General features: G+C 49.0%; 2 protein-coding genes across 7 annotated transcripts in view; one reads left to right on the top strand and one right to left on the bottom strand.

Annotated features, from left to right (window-relative positions):
• Nucleotides 1-984: 984 nt before the first annotated feature.
• On the top strand, nucleotides 985-7,880 carry BBLN (bublin coiled coil protein). Of its 4 annotated transcripts, XM_042854210.2 has the most exons (4): nucleotides 1,058-1,226; nucleotides 3,317-3,389; nucleotides 5,163-5,216; nucleotides 5,733-5,987. In XM_042854210.2, exons 1-4 carry the CDS (start codon nucleotides 1,206-1,208, stop codon nucleotides 5,849-5,851), a joined length of 267 nt encoding a protein of 88 aa, XP_042710144.2. In that variant the 5' UTR covers nucleotides 1,058-1,205; the 3' UTR covers nucleotides 5,852-5,987. The 4 variants fall into 4 exon arrangements, 3 of the variants coding, with proteins under 3 accessions (XP_023961895.2, XP_005293487.2, XP_042710144.2); XM_024106127.3 differs by lacking the exons at nucleotides 3,317-3,389; nucleotides 5,733-5,987 and adding an exon at nucleotides 6,084-7,880 and having other exon boundaries at nucleotides 985-1,226; XR_006175381.2 differs by lacking the exons at nucleotides 5,163-5,216; nucleotides 5,733-5,987 and adding an exon at nucleotides 6,084-6,223 and having other exon boundaries at nucleotides 1,088-1,226.
• CIZ1 (CDKN1A interacting zinc finger protein 1) overlaps nucleotides 7,777-15,395 on the bottom strand; it is a 24,076-nt gene continuing 16,457 nt past the window's right edge. For 2 of the 3 annotated variants that reach the window (XM_065572227.1, XM_005293431.5), the window contains exons 12-16: nucleotides 14,879-14,992; nucleotides 14,325-14,501; nucleotides 13,460-13,529; nucleotides 12,193-12,314; nucleotides 7,777-8,497 (exon numbers count right to left, since the gene is read on the bottom strand). In XM_065572227.1, coding sequence (XP_065428299.1) covers nucleotides 7,916-8,497; nucleotides 12,193-12,314; nucleotides 13,460-13,529; nucleotides 14,325-14,501; nucleotides 14,879-14,992 — 1,065 coding nt within the window. In that variant the 3' untranslated portion in view covers nucleotides 7,777-7,915. The remainder of the gene's footprint in view (nucleotides 8,498-12,192; nucleotides 12,315-13,459; nucleotides 13,530-14,324; nucleotides 14,502-14,878; nucleotides 14,993-15,395) is intronic. The other variant, XM_065572228.1, reaches the window with a different exon arrangement.

The following is a 15,395-nucleotide window of genomic DNA, read 5'->3' as shown; positions in this document are numbered from 1 at the left end:
ACACCAAGCACCAGAGGCTTTAAACCAGAGCAGAGGAGGCCCTAAGGATAGAGCGCCTCTGCTGGGCTTGTTTTTGGATTGGTTGGTTGGTTGGTTTGCTGTGCCATCATTTCTTCCCAGATGCAGTATTGCATAAGGGAGAGAACATTTGTCTCCCCAAATGATTTCTAAGCCCCCACCATCATTGTCCGAAAAGCCAAAATATGTACAAAGTTATACTGTACAATGTTAAGCAATGAGCAGATTGGAGAGATTTCATTTGTTAGATCACTTATAGAATCATAGAAAAATACTGACTCAGTAGCCACCATTTATTTTGAAGGGTCCAAGTATTTCTAAGGGTCTAATTACTGCTGGAAGGTTGTTTCGTAAATAGCGATATTCAAGGGCCCCAAAATACCCATTTGCCCCTCCAATAATGGGACCCAAGAACTACCCTGATTGGAAATGGTTATAAATGGCACAGGTAAGCTGAACAAATAATCACACTGTAGCAGTGAATGTAACATTTAATGTAATAACCCATGCAAGGATGACAAGTGCTATAAAATCCTGCTAGGTTGGATCAGGGGCTCTCAAACATTTTCATAGTGTGGAATATACTTTAACACAGAGAGTATGAACCTTCATACTCCCAAGGTCACACTTGGTTTCTGCAGATACTCTCCTCAGTTGGCTGAATATGTTTTGCACCCATGTAAAATCCTGCCAGCAAACCCCTCTGCGATGACTGCAGAGAGTGAACACAAAGAGGGAGGAACATAAGAGCCCAGGTAGGTTGGGGGTGCGATCCCGCATCCCTGTAGGCAGACACCCCCCCCCCCCTATAAAGTCTATTTGCTTGCCTGCCTCCCGCCCGCACTGTTTGGGCAGCCCCTCTCTTCCCATAACTATAGACTTTACCCTGGAGCAGGGCGGGGCTAGGAAGGAGATGATCCACCCCCCCCTCTCTTCCTAGGATCCCGGCTGAAGTTTGCGAATGGCTAGGTCAACCCAAGCCCCGCCCCTTTCCGGGTCAGGGGGCGGGACCTTCCGCTGCTTCCATCCGGGGAAGGGGCGGAGCTTTCCGGCGTCTCGGAGTCCGGCCGCGACCGGGGTCCTGTCTAGCAGCGGGACTCGGGAGGGGCGCGGCGGCGGCATGTCGGGGCCGAACGGGGAGCCGCACGGGCCTGCGGGAAACGTCGGGCGGGGCGAGGAGGGGGACGATGACGGCTTCGGGGAGACAGGTAAGAAAAGAGTGAACAAGAACCCGCGCAGCATCCCCCGCTCGGGGGTGTCCCGGCCCCCCCCAGCCCGGCCCCCTCCTGCTCTCAGCATCCCCCTTCCTGGGGTGTCCCGGACCCCCCAGCCCGGCCCCCTCCTGCTCTCAGCTCCCCCTTCCTGGGGTGAGTCCCGGACCCCACAGCCCGGCCCCCTCCTGCTCTCAGCTCCCCCTTCCTGGGGTGAGTCCCGGACCCCCCAGCCCGGCCCCCTCCTGCTGTCAGCATCCCCCTTCCTGGGGTGTCCCGGACCCCACAGCCCGGCCCCCTCCTGCTCTCAGCTCCCCCTTCCTGGGGTGAGTCCCGGACCCCACAGCCCGGCCCCCTCCTGCTCTCAGCATCCCCCTTCCTGGGGTGAGTCCCGGACCCCACAGCCCGGCCCCCCTCCTGCTCTCAGCATCCCCCTTCCTGGGGTGAGTCCCGGACCCCACAGCCCGGCCCCCTCCTGCTCTCAGCATCCCCCTTCCTGGGGTGAGTCCCGGACCCCACAGCCCGGCCCCCTCCTGCTCTCAGCATCCCCTACTCTGGGGTGTCCCGGACCCCCCAGCCCGGCCCCCTCCTGCTCTTAGCTCCCCCTTCCTGGGGTGAGTCCCGGCCCCCACAGCCCGGCCCCCTCCTGCTCTCAGCATCCCCTACTCTGGGGTGTCCCGGACCCCCCAGCCCGGCCCCCTCCTGCTCTCAGCATCCCCCGCTCTGGGGTGTCCCGAACCCCACAGCCCGGCCCCCTCCTGCTCTCAGCTTCCCCTTCCTGGGGTGTCCCGAACCCCACAGCCCGGCCCCCTCCTGCTCTCAGCATCCCCCTTCCTGGGGTGAGTCCCGAACCCCACAGCCCGGCCCCCTCCTGCTCTCAGCATCCCCCTTCCTGGGGTGAGTCCCGAACCCCACAGCCCGGCCCCCTCCTGCTCTCAGCATCCCCCGCTCTGGGGTGTCCCGGACCCCACAGCCCGGCCCCCTCCTGCTCTCAGCTCCCCCTTCCTGGGGTGTCCCGGACCCCACAGCCCGGACCCCTCCTGCTCTCAGCATCCCCCGCTCCGGGGTGTCCCGAACCCCCCAGCCCGGCCCCCCTCCTGCTCTCAGCATCCCCCGCTCTGGGGTGTCCCGAACCCCCCAGCCCGGCCCCCCTCCTGCTCTCAGCATCCCCCGCTCTGGGGTGTCCCGAACCCCCCAGCCCGGCCCCCCTCCTGCTCTCAGCATCCCCCGCTCTGGGGTGTCCCGGACCCCACAGCCCGGCCCCTCTCCTGCTCTCAACATCCCCCGCTCGGGGTGAGGCCCGGCCCCTACAGCCCTCCTGCTCTCAGCTCCCCCTACCCGGGGTGAGTCCGGATCCCACTGCCCCACTCCTGCTCTCAGCAGCCCCCTACCTGGGATGAGCCACGGACCCCTCTCTGCTCCTAGCACCCCCCATCTGGGGAGAGACATGCCCCACACCAAACTCTCCCTGCTTCTAGCACCCAATTGCCTGGGGTGAGTCCCCCCCCCTTCCCCAATCCCTTGCTCCAAGCATACCCCTTCTCTCTAGATGAACCATAGACCCCCGAGCAGGCTTGCTCCCAGTGCACACACCCACACCCACCAACCGGTTAATGATGATGATACTCAACACAACTAATATTAACAAGGGGGAAGGATTGCGAGCCGGAACAGGGAAATAACAGATTAAAGACTATTGAGATGTATTCAAGTCAGCAGGGCCTGATGAAATTCATACTAGGGTACTTAAGGAACTAGCTAAAGCAATATTCAAACCCTTCATAGAGCACAGGTGAGGTCCCAGAAGACTGGAGAAGGGCAAACATAGCACTTGTCTTTAAAAGGGGGAACAAAAGGGACCTGGGGAATTCTAGCCCAGTCAGTCCCACTTTGATACTTGGAAAGATAGTGGGGTATAAAGAATAGCCAGCATGGGCTTGTTAGGGACAAATCCTGCCAAACCAACCTACTTTTCTTTGGAAGGGAGGATCTGGTCGGGTCCTGCAGGGGTCAGTCTCGGGTCTGGTGGTATTAAATATTTTCATTAATGACTTGGATAATGGAGAGTATGTTTATAAAATTTCCAGATGAACCACAAACTGGAAGGGGCTGCTAGCACTTTGGAGGACAGGATTGGAATTCAGAATGACCTTGACAAATGTGAGAATTGGTCTGAATTCAACCAGAAGAAATTCAATAACAATAAACGGAAAGTACTTCACTTAAGAAAAAAAAATCAAATGCACAACTACAAAATGGGGAATAACTGACTAGGTGGTGGTACTGCTGAAAAGAATCTGGGGGTTATAGTGGATCACAAACAGAGTATGATCAACAATGTGATGCAGCTGCAAAAAAGGCAGATATCATTCTGGGGTATATTAACAGGAATCCTATATAACACCGGAAATAATTGTCCTGCTCTATTCTGCACTGGTCAGGCCTCAGCTGGAGTGCTGTGTCCAATTCGAGGCCCCACACTTCTGCAACAATGTGAACAAATTGGAGAGATTCCAGAGGAGAGCAACAAAAATGATAAAAGCCTTAAAAAACCTGACCTATGAGGAAATCTTTTTTTTTTTTCTTCAAACTGAGCACGTTTAGTCTTAAGAAAAGAAGGCTGAGGGGAGACACAAGTCTTCGAATATGTTAAGGATTGATATAAAGAGAATGGTGATCAACTCTTCTCCTGTCCACTAAAGGAGGACAAGAAATAATGGGACTTAATTTGCAGCAAGGGAAAATTAGGTTAACTATTAGGAAAAACTTCTGAACTATAAGTGTGTTAAGATTTGGAATACGCTTCCCAGGGAGGTTGTGGAATCACCGTTGTTGGACAAACACCTGTCAGGGACAGTTTAGATTTACTTGGTGCTGCCACAGTGCAGGAGGCTGGACCTGATGACTTCTCAAGGTCCCTTCCAGCCCGACATTTCTATGGTTCTATAAGACTAAACCATCCAACACCCTAGTTTGGTGCCTTTTAACAAAATCTAAGAGCGCCTTTCCTGAAAATATCCTGGAGGATTTCTAGGACTAAAAAGGCCTTTCATCATACTGTTCCGGGAAGCGCCAGTACAACTAGTTACTAGCCAGGAAGGGAATATCATATTTCAGACCTTCCTCTGTCTTCTGATGAAAAAGGGATGCTTAGCTAGTCTTCTATGACAATTCCTTTGAGAATTTGAGCTTTATGGACTATCACCTGCCTCAAGAGATCCTTTCTGCTGGGTCCATTTGAGCTGTCCATCCAATTTAGAACTAGATTCTGAAGATGTCAAGGGTGTTTCCTCCTGAAATCACTCAGATCCTTAGAAGCTGGTGATTCTTTTGTTACCAGGTATCTCTAGAGTTAGCTTTGAGTGGGAAGTCCTGAGATATGATGAGTTTTCTAAATAATCTATCACTTCTCTTAGCCTGTCCCACAAAGCTCTCCCAGTTTGGAAGCAGGTACTGCACTGTTTTCTAACCCCGTGCATTCCAGTCTCGGGAGGTCACTTCACAACTTAATTTAGAATAATGTAGTATCAGAATTAAGGTATAGCATTAATCGCTTTCAGCTGTGGTATGTGCTATTCAAGGACTTCCCACACTGTCTTCTAAAAGATTTTGGGAAAACCAGTACTTGTCTTCAGGGTATTGTTAGCTGAAAACGGCTTCACTATACATGCTCCTTATGTCTGAGTGCAAGCTGCAGAGAAGTCCCATTCAGACTGTGGTCTGTTATTCTAAACAATGCTGTTTGAGGACTGGTTGTTGATGCCCCTTGCTGTGTTCAGCAGAACAGGTCTAGCTATTTAAAAATAATTCTCTTTCCGTGTAAACTCTGGTTGACCTTGTGTGTGAAGTGAAATCTGTGGCTCCTCCTGAGGCTTGAATTAGATCGTGTTCTTTGTAGATGTACATGAGAACCACATTTTTCCTTTTACTCAGGGCTTGGTGTGAGTGCTTTTCCCCCCCTCCCCCTGGGAAGAAGCAGCATCACAAGTAGGTTTGAATGGCCTGTTGGACCTGGTTTGTGCTGATTGTATGGCATGATACATACATATATCCTGCAGGGTGGTTTATAATGAATCCTTGCTTCCTAGTGCAGTGTTTTAAATGGTAAAGCAAGACCTATGTGGTCTCTGCACTATTGAGACCTGGGTGAAAAACTTAAGAAATTAAGGGGATAAGTGCTGTTCATGGAAATCAGAATTGGTCCACATTCATCCCTCTGGTTACTTTTTCCCTTAGGATCTTATGAGATGTTCCTATTCAGCTCACTCAGGGTCTCCACTGCACTGCACCTTTCTTCCTCTACCCCTGCTCCCACATCAGCTGCTGTGATGTTCTGGAATTCTTTTTCCAGATTCTCATGTGCCAGGTCCTAGAGTGGCAGCTCTGGAGGTTACACTCTCTGTGCTAAGCTTCTCAACAGCACCCTCTCAAGGTGCCTGTACCCTGATTAGGCAAGGCCACCTCTAGGGAGGGTGAAGATTAATTCAGCTTTTATCTATTCAGCCCTCTTGCAGTGTGGAGCCCTGTCTAGTGGAAGCTGGCCAGAGCCTAACCACTTACTTGAGAGATTACCAAACAGCTGCCAGATGGCAATTCCTTCCTGGTCTGTGACACAGAGTTAAAACATCCTAGATCATGTTACCAATCCCCTAAACTACCCAGTTTTCCACAGACCTAGTTTCACCAGTAGATGTGATGTAAAATGATACAGAGAGGATGCATTTGGGATAGAGGACCTGCCTTGTATGTTCTGAGGTATATTTGCAAGAGGCCTTGCTGCCTGATACCTTCTTAGAATGAGTGGTGGTTGTACAAGAATTTAAATTCAGGATTTTTTTTTTCTCCTTCCTTTAGAATATGCAGCAATAAACTCCATGCTGGACCAAATCAACTCCTGTTTGGATCACCTGGAGGAGAAGAATGACCATCTGCATGCCCGCTTGAAGGAGCTGCTGGAATCCAACCGTCAGACACGCCTGGAGTTCCAGCAGCAGCTGAGTGAAGAGCAGAACATGCAAGCTGATGTGCAGGGACCACACACGGACATCTAGTTCCTGCTGTTTGCTGGACACAAACTGTCAAATAGTTTTTACTTCCAATGGGACCTCCACTGTCTGGTTTAATGTAAAACTTGACTAGAAAAGGTACTTGCTGTTGTGCAGTCCCTCCAGTGGTTAAATGTTCTGCCCTTCTCTGTGTCTGTCTTGTTTTCTCTTTGTGACTGATGCTGCATCAGCAAATAGGTGGGTGAGGGGAAGAGATGGGGTGTTGATATTTCTAGCTCCAGTTCTGAGCTGACAGTGACACCATTAGAACTGGGTATGGGAAGCCTATGCTGCAAGTGTGGGCATTCATGTATAGGCCCCTTTTGCCACAATTCAACTACCAAGGAAAGTGGTGACTGTTGTCCTGAGGACTGTCTAGAACTCTACCTCACAGACTCGTTTCCCCCAGTAAACTGGGCTTCTAAGCCTTACAGTTCTGGAGATCCATAGCACATGGTGGCTCCATTCTATCCCCAGACTTGCTCTCAGTGTTAACTGTGGGGAGGGTAATAAGCTTCTTTTGGGGCTTAAATCTGGTTTCTTCAGCCCTGTGGCTGCAGCCTCCCTGCAGTCTACACTTCAGTTAGGTTTACAAAAGTTCTGTGATGAGAAATGTTGGCTCAATGACAGGACTCCAGTCCACACATTCCCCCTTCGAAGCAAATGTAATGTAAACTACCATCATGCTCTACTTAATGGAGAGTAAAGAGCAGCTGAATAACTCCTTAAACTACTGGTAGAGCCTCAGCAGTGGCTTCTGAGAGGTATTACCATATAGCAGCCTACTCCGCTCCCCTTGTGGTGTCACAGCCCCATGGTGAGGGGGGGTAGGAGGATTGCCCAGCAATGCTGTCATAACAGAGTCCTTCCTGAATGTCCGGGAGATACAAACACGTCTGTAAGACTGCATGAGCACTGTAACTCTGTGAAACTGCTTTGAGCGTGTCTGTGGCTTCTACGGGCAAGGCCCAGCATTGTGACGTGACTGTCATTTTGTACAGTTAGAGTATTTATAAAGAAACTTTTAATAAACCAGCTTAAACTGAATGTCCTCCTAGAAGCATTTCAGAGGCAGCCTTGCTTTAAGTGCTGAGAGATCAAATGACGGAGCTTCTTTCATGTTCTAGTCTAAAACTGGGTCCTGAGTGACCCTGTTGCCTAGTGCACTGGCTTGATTCCATGGGAAAACATTCTGTGAAAGGGCATAAATGGTGTTTGCATGGGGCTGACTCATCTGCCAGCAGTAAAATTCTGCTCTCATCAGGCTTATGACCTGTGAAAGGGGAACCACCTTAGCACAGCAGGAAGTAGAGGGCTAGTACAGCGAGAAGTCTTAGTGAGTAGAGTCTTGCAGCAGGCTTTGCCAGTTCAAGCAGTGAGCCTAAGCTTTAGGAAGGTCAACTTCAGCAACCCTTTCAGGTTTAACAGTACGGTGCTTTGGCTAGCCCATGGATCTCTATCACATCCCAGCCGTATAAATAACACCCACTGCCATCCCCTTAGACACGCTAAAGCCAGGCTTTTTTATTTTTAAAATAAAAACAGCAGTAAAGTGGAAGGTTTTTTGCTCTATTAAAAGACTCCGAAAATAAACATTTCCAGCAAATATTGTATGCAAAGGGCTCTCCCTTTAAAGCTGTTCTATCTGGGTTTGCGTCTGGCAGAGCGTCTACGCCCTGCTGGGGTTAGATTTGCTGCTTCTCCTTTGGCTGGAGAGCAGGTGTCTGCCTCTTTCTCTCTGATGCTTGCTGCCTCCTGTTCAGAATCCCCTTCGCTCATTGGGTACTGGGGTTTGTCTGTGCCATCACTTTCCTCTTCCTTACACATACTGTGTCCCAGCAACTCCCCTGTGGCACTGTCTTCATCTAGGAGCAGGCAGTCTTCACTAGTGGTGGGGGACTTGCTACCCTCATCCTGACTTCCTTCCTCCTCTATGACCAGGGCTCCACATATATCAGTCTCACTGGTTGGGCTTTCACCCCTTCTCGCAGAAGGGCCCAGCTCACTCTTATTCTCTAGAGATCTAGAGGTTTGTTCTTTTAATGCCAATAATTCTGGATCTTCCTCTCCCATGCCATGATGGGTATTCATTGTCTCAGCTTCATCCTCTGTCTTAGCAGGTGGCTGCAGCTGCTCATCTGATGACTGGAAGCCAGAGCCACGGGAGCACAAAGAGGCCTCCGAGTGTGCTGCTGTAGCTCGGTGCCTTGCTGCCTTGTATCTCTGTGCAAAGGAAAAAATGTGAGAGCAATAACTGCTGGCCTGAGACATGACAGGACAGTTTCAGCTGGTCCAGGAGAAACCTGCACAAAGACAGTAGCGAGTGACAGACTGCAATGGCTGGCTTAATCTCCAAACAAAGCACAAGTCTACGGCTCTCTTGGGTGGGCTGCTGAGGGAAGGAGTTCAAGCAGGTACAGGTCTGCTCCTGGCAAAAAGTGATGGTATTAAGGTTTTATTCCCTCTTGCATTTGCTAATGCGGAGGGATTAGGTAGAATGAGGCTGGGAATACAGAGCTAGAACCAGACTTGGATAGCTGTTAATCTTGATCGGAGATGATAGATCAATAGCCCAGTTGAGTAAGTGAAATCAAAACTCATCTCAACTACTGACTGAATTAGTTTTGGGGGCGGGCAGGAGGCAGGTAGTCTCACCCTCCAGATACACAAGACTATTGGTTGTTTGCACTCCTTAACCAGATTAACACAAATTTTGCTGCAGCTAAACAATGAAATGACAATGTTTCCTTTTGCACTTTGCTCATCTAAGCAATGCAATCAGACTGTCTGCTCATTCACTTTCTGCTTCTTTTGCAAGAGCTCCAAGGTGTGTGTGTGTGTGTGGGGGGGGGTGAAGTCTTCAGTAAAATCACATTTAAGGGGATGTTTCTAGGAGAGGATTTTAACCAGTAAGTGTCCCCACTTGCAAGAGTGCTCTGACATTCACTAGATAGTAAATATAGGCCCTATGTCAGCAAGATGACTTATTTGATGGGTTCCTAAACGGAGACCTCCAGGGAGAGATCAGCAAGGAGGTTAAAACTGACACTGCAACTTCAGAAAAATAGTACACAAGAGCCATGTAGGGCCAACCTACAGAAGTATAACCATGGGATCCTAAGCCACAAAGGGATTTTCTCCAGCGTGTTAATCAGTCTGGAGGCCTTTACTTAGAGGTGGTGATCCAGACTTCTAGAAAGACTGTGGCACCAAGTAAACAACATGGGGCTCCTCTTCCACAGAAATATGAAAGTGATTGGTGAGGCTAAATTTAAGCCCTGGAACAAGGGGCTTGTACTGAACCCAACTGTTTAACTGGACTATTCTATTCAGGTTCTTTTACTGTATCCGCACGCTATCTGAGCTGCACTATGGTACTTGGCCACTGAAGGGGCTGGATTATTAGCCATTTGGTACTGAGGACAAAAGGTAAGTCCTCCCTGTGATTTTTCCTGGCTCCTAGAGAGTAAGTACAACTCTTATCACTCTTCAAATAGAGCTCTATGCAGCTCCCTGCTTTTGGTAGCTCAGAAAGTCCTAATCTTTTAAGTTAGCTGGTCCAAGAGTTTGTGCCTGCTCACGCTCCTGGTGCCTGAGGAAGAGAGCCCATTCTGTATGGGGAGAAACAGGTAAAAGGCCAAGTTGTCTCCACTGGGTAGACAGACACTTAAGTGAAAAATGTTTAGTTGCACTGAACAGCCAGAAATATCTCATGCACTCAAAGCGAACTGAATACATGATCAGCACCCCGCTGCTGCCAGCCTGATGGTGCTTTTGTCTACCCCACAAAGCAACCTGAGTTTAATTTTTAATTGATTAAGTTAAAGGGTCCACAGAGAGGTTTGCACTACTTTGTCTATTCCAAATTGATTTAAGCTAAACCCGAATACAGCAGTTTAAACCAGCTAAGTGTCCACAAAGCATTACATACTGCTGTAACTAAATCAGTTTAAAAGTCCCATCTTAAACTGGGACAACTCTTGTTGACCAAGTGCAAGGTAGCGGTTTCCAGATTGGTGCCTCAGATGCAAGCAGTTTGCTGCTAAGAAGCTTCCAGTGTGGAATTCTGTCCAGAAGTGCTGTTCACCCCACTTGAAAGAAACTAGAAGGCATTTAATGCAAAGACCAGGACAGTCCTTAGACCTCTAACCAGCAATATGTACAGTCCAGGGAGTAACTGCTTCCAGCTGAGATCACAAGACTCAAAAGGGCAGTGGCTAGTTATAAATGGAGACTAGCCTTAAATATTTGTAGAAGGCCAACTCCAAGTCACACCCACATACACCTGGAGTCAGCTACTTCCAACCACTTCATAAAATATCAATGAATTAACCCTCATGGTAGCCCTTGAGGCCATTCTCACTATTTTATAGATAGGAATGGAGAAGCTAAGTGACCTCCCTAAAGTAACACAGCAACTCACTGCCAGAATAGAGGAAATCTGACTCTTAGTCCCCTAACTACTAGGCAACACTTCCTTCCTGGTACCCCAATGGGTGGAAACAGGAGCATCTCCCCGGGTTCTAACGCTCACTGCTGCTATGCTAACTCATTTTTAACAAGCGGGAAGAGGGAATGTAACTACATCGATCTGAATAACTTACTGAAGCAAAACCTGGACAAGCGGGACTGGTTCTTTCATTCCGGAAGTGATCTGTACAGGGAATGGGTGACCCAGAGGAACAGCTGCAGCTTCACCTGCTGCAAAGATTTTAAGAACTGCCAGCACACGTGGGACACTTGTTTCCCCCAGCGCTTGGTAAAGGCAACGAATAGAAAGGGGACTGTTAACTCCTTTGCCAGGCTAGTGAAAGGTTAACCTGTCTGAAAACTAGCAGAAAAGCTTCATGGGACACACCATGAAGAAACTATGAATACACAGGAGGAGAAATGGGATATTTTTGCTGAAGCAGGCCTTGGCCCGAACCAGCAGAGGAAATGCACATTGGAATTACCCCTTATCCCAGGAGTCAGGGAATGCCACTTCCATACATAAGACTCAGGCAATGGTTACTGAAGGGGGAAGGAAAAGCACTACAGTGCCTCAAGAGCAGCTTGATGGGCACAGGTCACAAAATCGGATTACTGCCCTTCCTGATATTCAAGCCCAGAGAGGAGGTGGCAAACTCAGGTCCAGGCAGTGGATGAGTTTACAGCTGAAAGCAAGGGCCATTCTTGCATCTTCTTTGTGTGGACTAGATACAGCAGAGGAACAGCATTAACTGGCTGAACTCTGTGCCAGGGAAGAGCCTCCAGACAAGCTACCAAAAACTCCCTGCTGCTGCCTAGTCCCTGCTGCTCGACCAAACTCTCAGCAGCTTACAGATTGGAGTTCTCCATCTTCTAAAACTGGCCTGGAATTTCATTTCTACCATTTTAAAGATGAGTTTCCAACTACCTGTCCCCTGTATAGATGTTACCTATATGTAATTTGAGTGTCAGGGCCTATTTCCAGCATTACGGAAACTAAAGCTTCACCTAGACAGATGCGTATCATTTCCTGCTCTCTTTAAAAGGAGCAGCCTCTTGTCTAGTCTCCCACTAGCTTCACCCATTTGTACTCACTAAGCGACCAGGAAAGTCCCAGGCTGAATCAGGGATTCCATTTCAGGGGTTCAGTGACCAGATCCAACATTTGCTGGGGAGATGGAGGATTTCCAGCTGAGAGTGGGCAATGGCAGACATTAGCAGTAGTTAGGAAGCAGGAGCAGAACGGTGTCTGATCTACAAGGGGAGCTGAAGACAAGCAGAGAGCATACCAGATGAAAGCTGTGGCATGACGGACATCGTGATGGACACTGAGGACAATGGGAAGGTGCTGAAGACAGACAGCTCAAAGAGAGGAGGTGCAGAGGGAATAGAGAAGACACACACAGAGTGACAAATGCCAGGCCATGCAATTGCCAAAGGGGTCTAACCTGAAAGTTCTCAAAATGCATCAGGGACTTGCAGTGTGTGACCCGGGCAGCGGAGTCACTATGGTAGAATTTGTGACACAGCCTGCAGAGGTAACCTGCGACGGGGACCAGAAAATCCAGGCCTGCAAAATGGGAGGGGAATGGAAATCACAGATCACATTGAACGGAACTCCAAAACAATAAGAACGTTAAAGGGGAAATTAAAAAGAGTTTTGCTTCTGTTAATTGTGGGTTTTCAAGATCACTTGCTGAATATCTCATTTTAGCACAGTACAGCTGTGGGCTGATATTCAGAGAGATCGGGTTGCCAAAGAAAAGAAACTACACAGCATAAAAAAATACAATGGAAAACTACAGAGACCATATGACCAGCAGTAATGGGCTCAATCCAAGCAGAAGACAGCAGGCACATGAGAGAAACATGGAGAGAACATTCACAGCATTAATCATTATTCCGTCTGCCACATGATCGTGGAAGGTTACAGCAATGTGGAAAATTGGAGTAAACAGAGCTCTCCCTGTGCACAGAGCAACTTCTGCTGGTTCATACACCAAGCCCTCCCCACAATGCGTTACTGTCTGGGAAAGGTTTTAGAAACCAAAATCTGAGCGGCTTACAGAGATTAGAGTGGTGGCTAGAAAGAGCACAAAAGAATGTTCTGGAGGCAGCGCTGCACCCGAGTTCAGCGGCTTGTCGGTTCTGATCAGATACTAGTCTAAAGCGTTAGTTCCAAAGAATACAGAAGAAAGGCATGCTGTTCAATCTCCTCTGTGACGTCACGGTGTGCTGACCTGGCTCTTCAATGCAGGACAGAAGCATCTCTACTGAGGCTTCAGTTCCAGGGAGTGTTCTGAACGGGGCACTTGAGCTCCTCTTTGGGGCATCCCTGATCTAGTAACTCTGCTTTCTACATGGCTTGTTCAGCGCGTCACCCTTTTGCACTGGCTCCTTCCCCATTCCACAGCTGTTCGGTCCTCCTGGATGAGATCAAGGGTTCTCAGCCCCACCTCTTGAAGGGCAAGAGGCACCTGCCAAACCCATTTACAGCTTTGACGAACAGCACATGCCTTACGCTTACAACTCAACAGATCAAACTTCATCCCTTCTCCAGAATCCGCTAACCTTCACTGGTTTGACATGGACGCTGGAGAGAGTTCTGCTTACTGCTGGCACCACGCTCTTGTGCTGAGGCACACCCCCCATACAATGGCAGCCCCTGGCTCCAGAAGGCACTCTTGGGCACACTGCTTGTCTGGGTTTGCTTACCATAGGGGGTATCTGGACAGTATGTCTCATTTCCTTCACAGTCCTCCGGAGACTTTTCCTTCAGCCCAACCTGAACGAGATATCAAGAGACCATGTCAGTGCATGAAGGCCCCAGCCTGGAAGGACTGTCTACTGGGGCAGCATCCATTGCTCAGCTCCCCTCATGGGCCTTTAACCCTTTCCAACGAGCCTGGGGGCAAAGCTGAGGTCCAACATGGCAGGAAGGGGCTTTTGTTTCCTATTATCCCCTTCCTCCTGTAAAATACACCCCTTAATTGTGTTACCATTCGGTATTCAATCCATGCTGCACAGGTTACATTAACAGCATAGTGTATGGGACAGATTAAATCCAGATACAAAGACCAAACTATCAGGAGAAAATTTCATTAGCAGGGTTAAAAACCACCACCTATTATTTAAGGCCTGAGCTACCTCAACTGTGTCCTTCCCACTGTTAGTTGTTCTCGAAGCAGAGAGCTATTTCATCTGGAGAACACTTGCCAAGATGTATCCATTTGTGGGGTCCAGTTAGGAACAGGAGCAAAGCTGCTAATGGGTCAGCTACAGCAGAATGGTTGACAGTGAAGTCTAAACTGTTTTGCCTCCCTTGTCAGGGTAGCCAGGATAGCTTCTTGCACACACAAGGGCTCCCTTGTATCACTTACGGAAATCAAAGATCCTCCCACTCTTTGCCAAAAAGCAAAATCAAATCTCAAAGTATCTTAGATAGTTGCCCCGTGGTCTGGGAATGGAGTAGATAAGCCTGCAGAATGCCCTGAGCTCAACTGGTCCTGACGGACAGCCATTAGGATCCAACACAGATGTTCACATAATACAGCCTTCCATTTCTGTTATCACTGTGTACCTGCTTGGTGACAGGATCTTCGTTCTCTGTCTGCCCCACCTCAGAACCTTCCTCTTCACCAATTCCTTCCTCCTCCTCCTCCTCCTCCTCGTCGTCTTCAAAACAGCCAACGGCATCAACTGTGATTAGCTCCTCTGAGTCTTCTGGCCCACCTAGCTCCTTCTCGCCCAGCCTCACCTGCCAGACACAGAGGGGAAAGATCAGACCAGACTAGATTGCTAACTTCAGGCATTCACATAATGTCCCTCTTGTTGACTGGATAGGACTCCCGGTGGAGTCTGGGACTGCCGCATTCTGGGATGAGCAGATGGCACTGCTAGAAAGCAAGAAGGCTATCATGCTCTCAGTCACACATACAGTGCTCAATTATCAGTCTGCTCCTTCGAGTAGTATTGTAATGCAGTCAGGGAGGAGAGGAACCACTCGATAGGAAAAATGATGCATCTCTTCACTGGTTTGAGACAAGTAGGACATATGCATATTCCTCCCACACATACCAAGCATAGCCACTTCTGTAACACAGCAGTGCTTCCCCCCAATCCAGTTCACATTACCTCCTTGGCCTTCTGCTTATGCTCAGGGGACTTCATGTGCTCTACAAACTTGCGAGGGGTCTTGAAGTGGCGGCTGCAGACAGTGCAAAAAGGACGGAGAGAGCGTTTGGCCAGCTGAGCAAAGAGGGATGAGAAGATCTGATTGGTTAAGACAGGAACTACTTTGTTTCAATTAAGCTGAATTTAAACTTCTTTCTCAAAATCATGACTGTGAATCTAGAACACTCAGGCCACCTTCTTACAGCAGGAGAGGGGGTGTCTTGGCATACATGCGTCCACATGCCCAAGAGGTGGCAAATGTGTGGGGAGAGCAATGCAGAAAGGCTCTGGTTGCTCATGGTCTTGAAAGATCTCATGGCACTTGTCATACGAGATGGGGTAGTTAACACTAGTGTCCTGACCAGATTCCAGCTTGGGTAATTACAGACTGCCTACCTAAATTTCCCCATGCAGTTGAAAATGATCAAGGAAAGAGCCATGCTGCTACCATACCTCTGGATAGACAGAGTTTAATAAT

This window comes from Chrysemys picta, chromosome 18 (genome assembly GCF_011386835.1).
Source record: "Chrysemys picta bellii isolate R12L10 chromosome 18, ASM1138683v2, whole genome shotgun sequence".
Lineage (NCBI taxonomy): Eukaryota > Metazoa > Chordata > Testudines > Emydidae > Chrysemys > Chrysemys picta.
Note: the sequence above shows the minus strand (reverse complement) of the source record. Positions and strands in the feature narration are given on the sequence as shown.

Coding starts and splice junctions, on each gene's coding strand:
- BBLN (XM_024106127.3), top strand. CDS start 1,139: ATGTCGGGGCCGAACGGGGAGCCGCACGGGCCTGCGGGAAACGTCGGG. Junction 1,227..5,162: donor TGACGGCTTCGGGGAGACAG/GTAAGAAAAGAG, acceptor CCTTTTACTCAG/GGCTTGGTGTGAGTGCTTTT. Junction 5,217..6,083: donor GGGAAGAAGCAGCATCACAA/GTAGGTTTGAAT, acceptor TCCTTCCTTTAG/AATATGCAGCAATAAACTCC.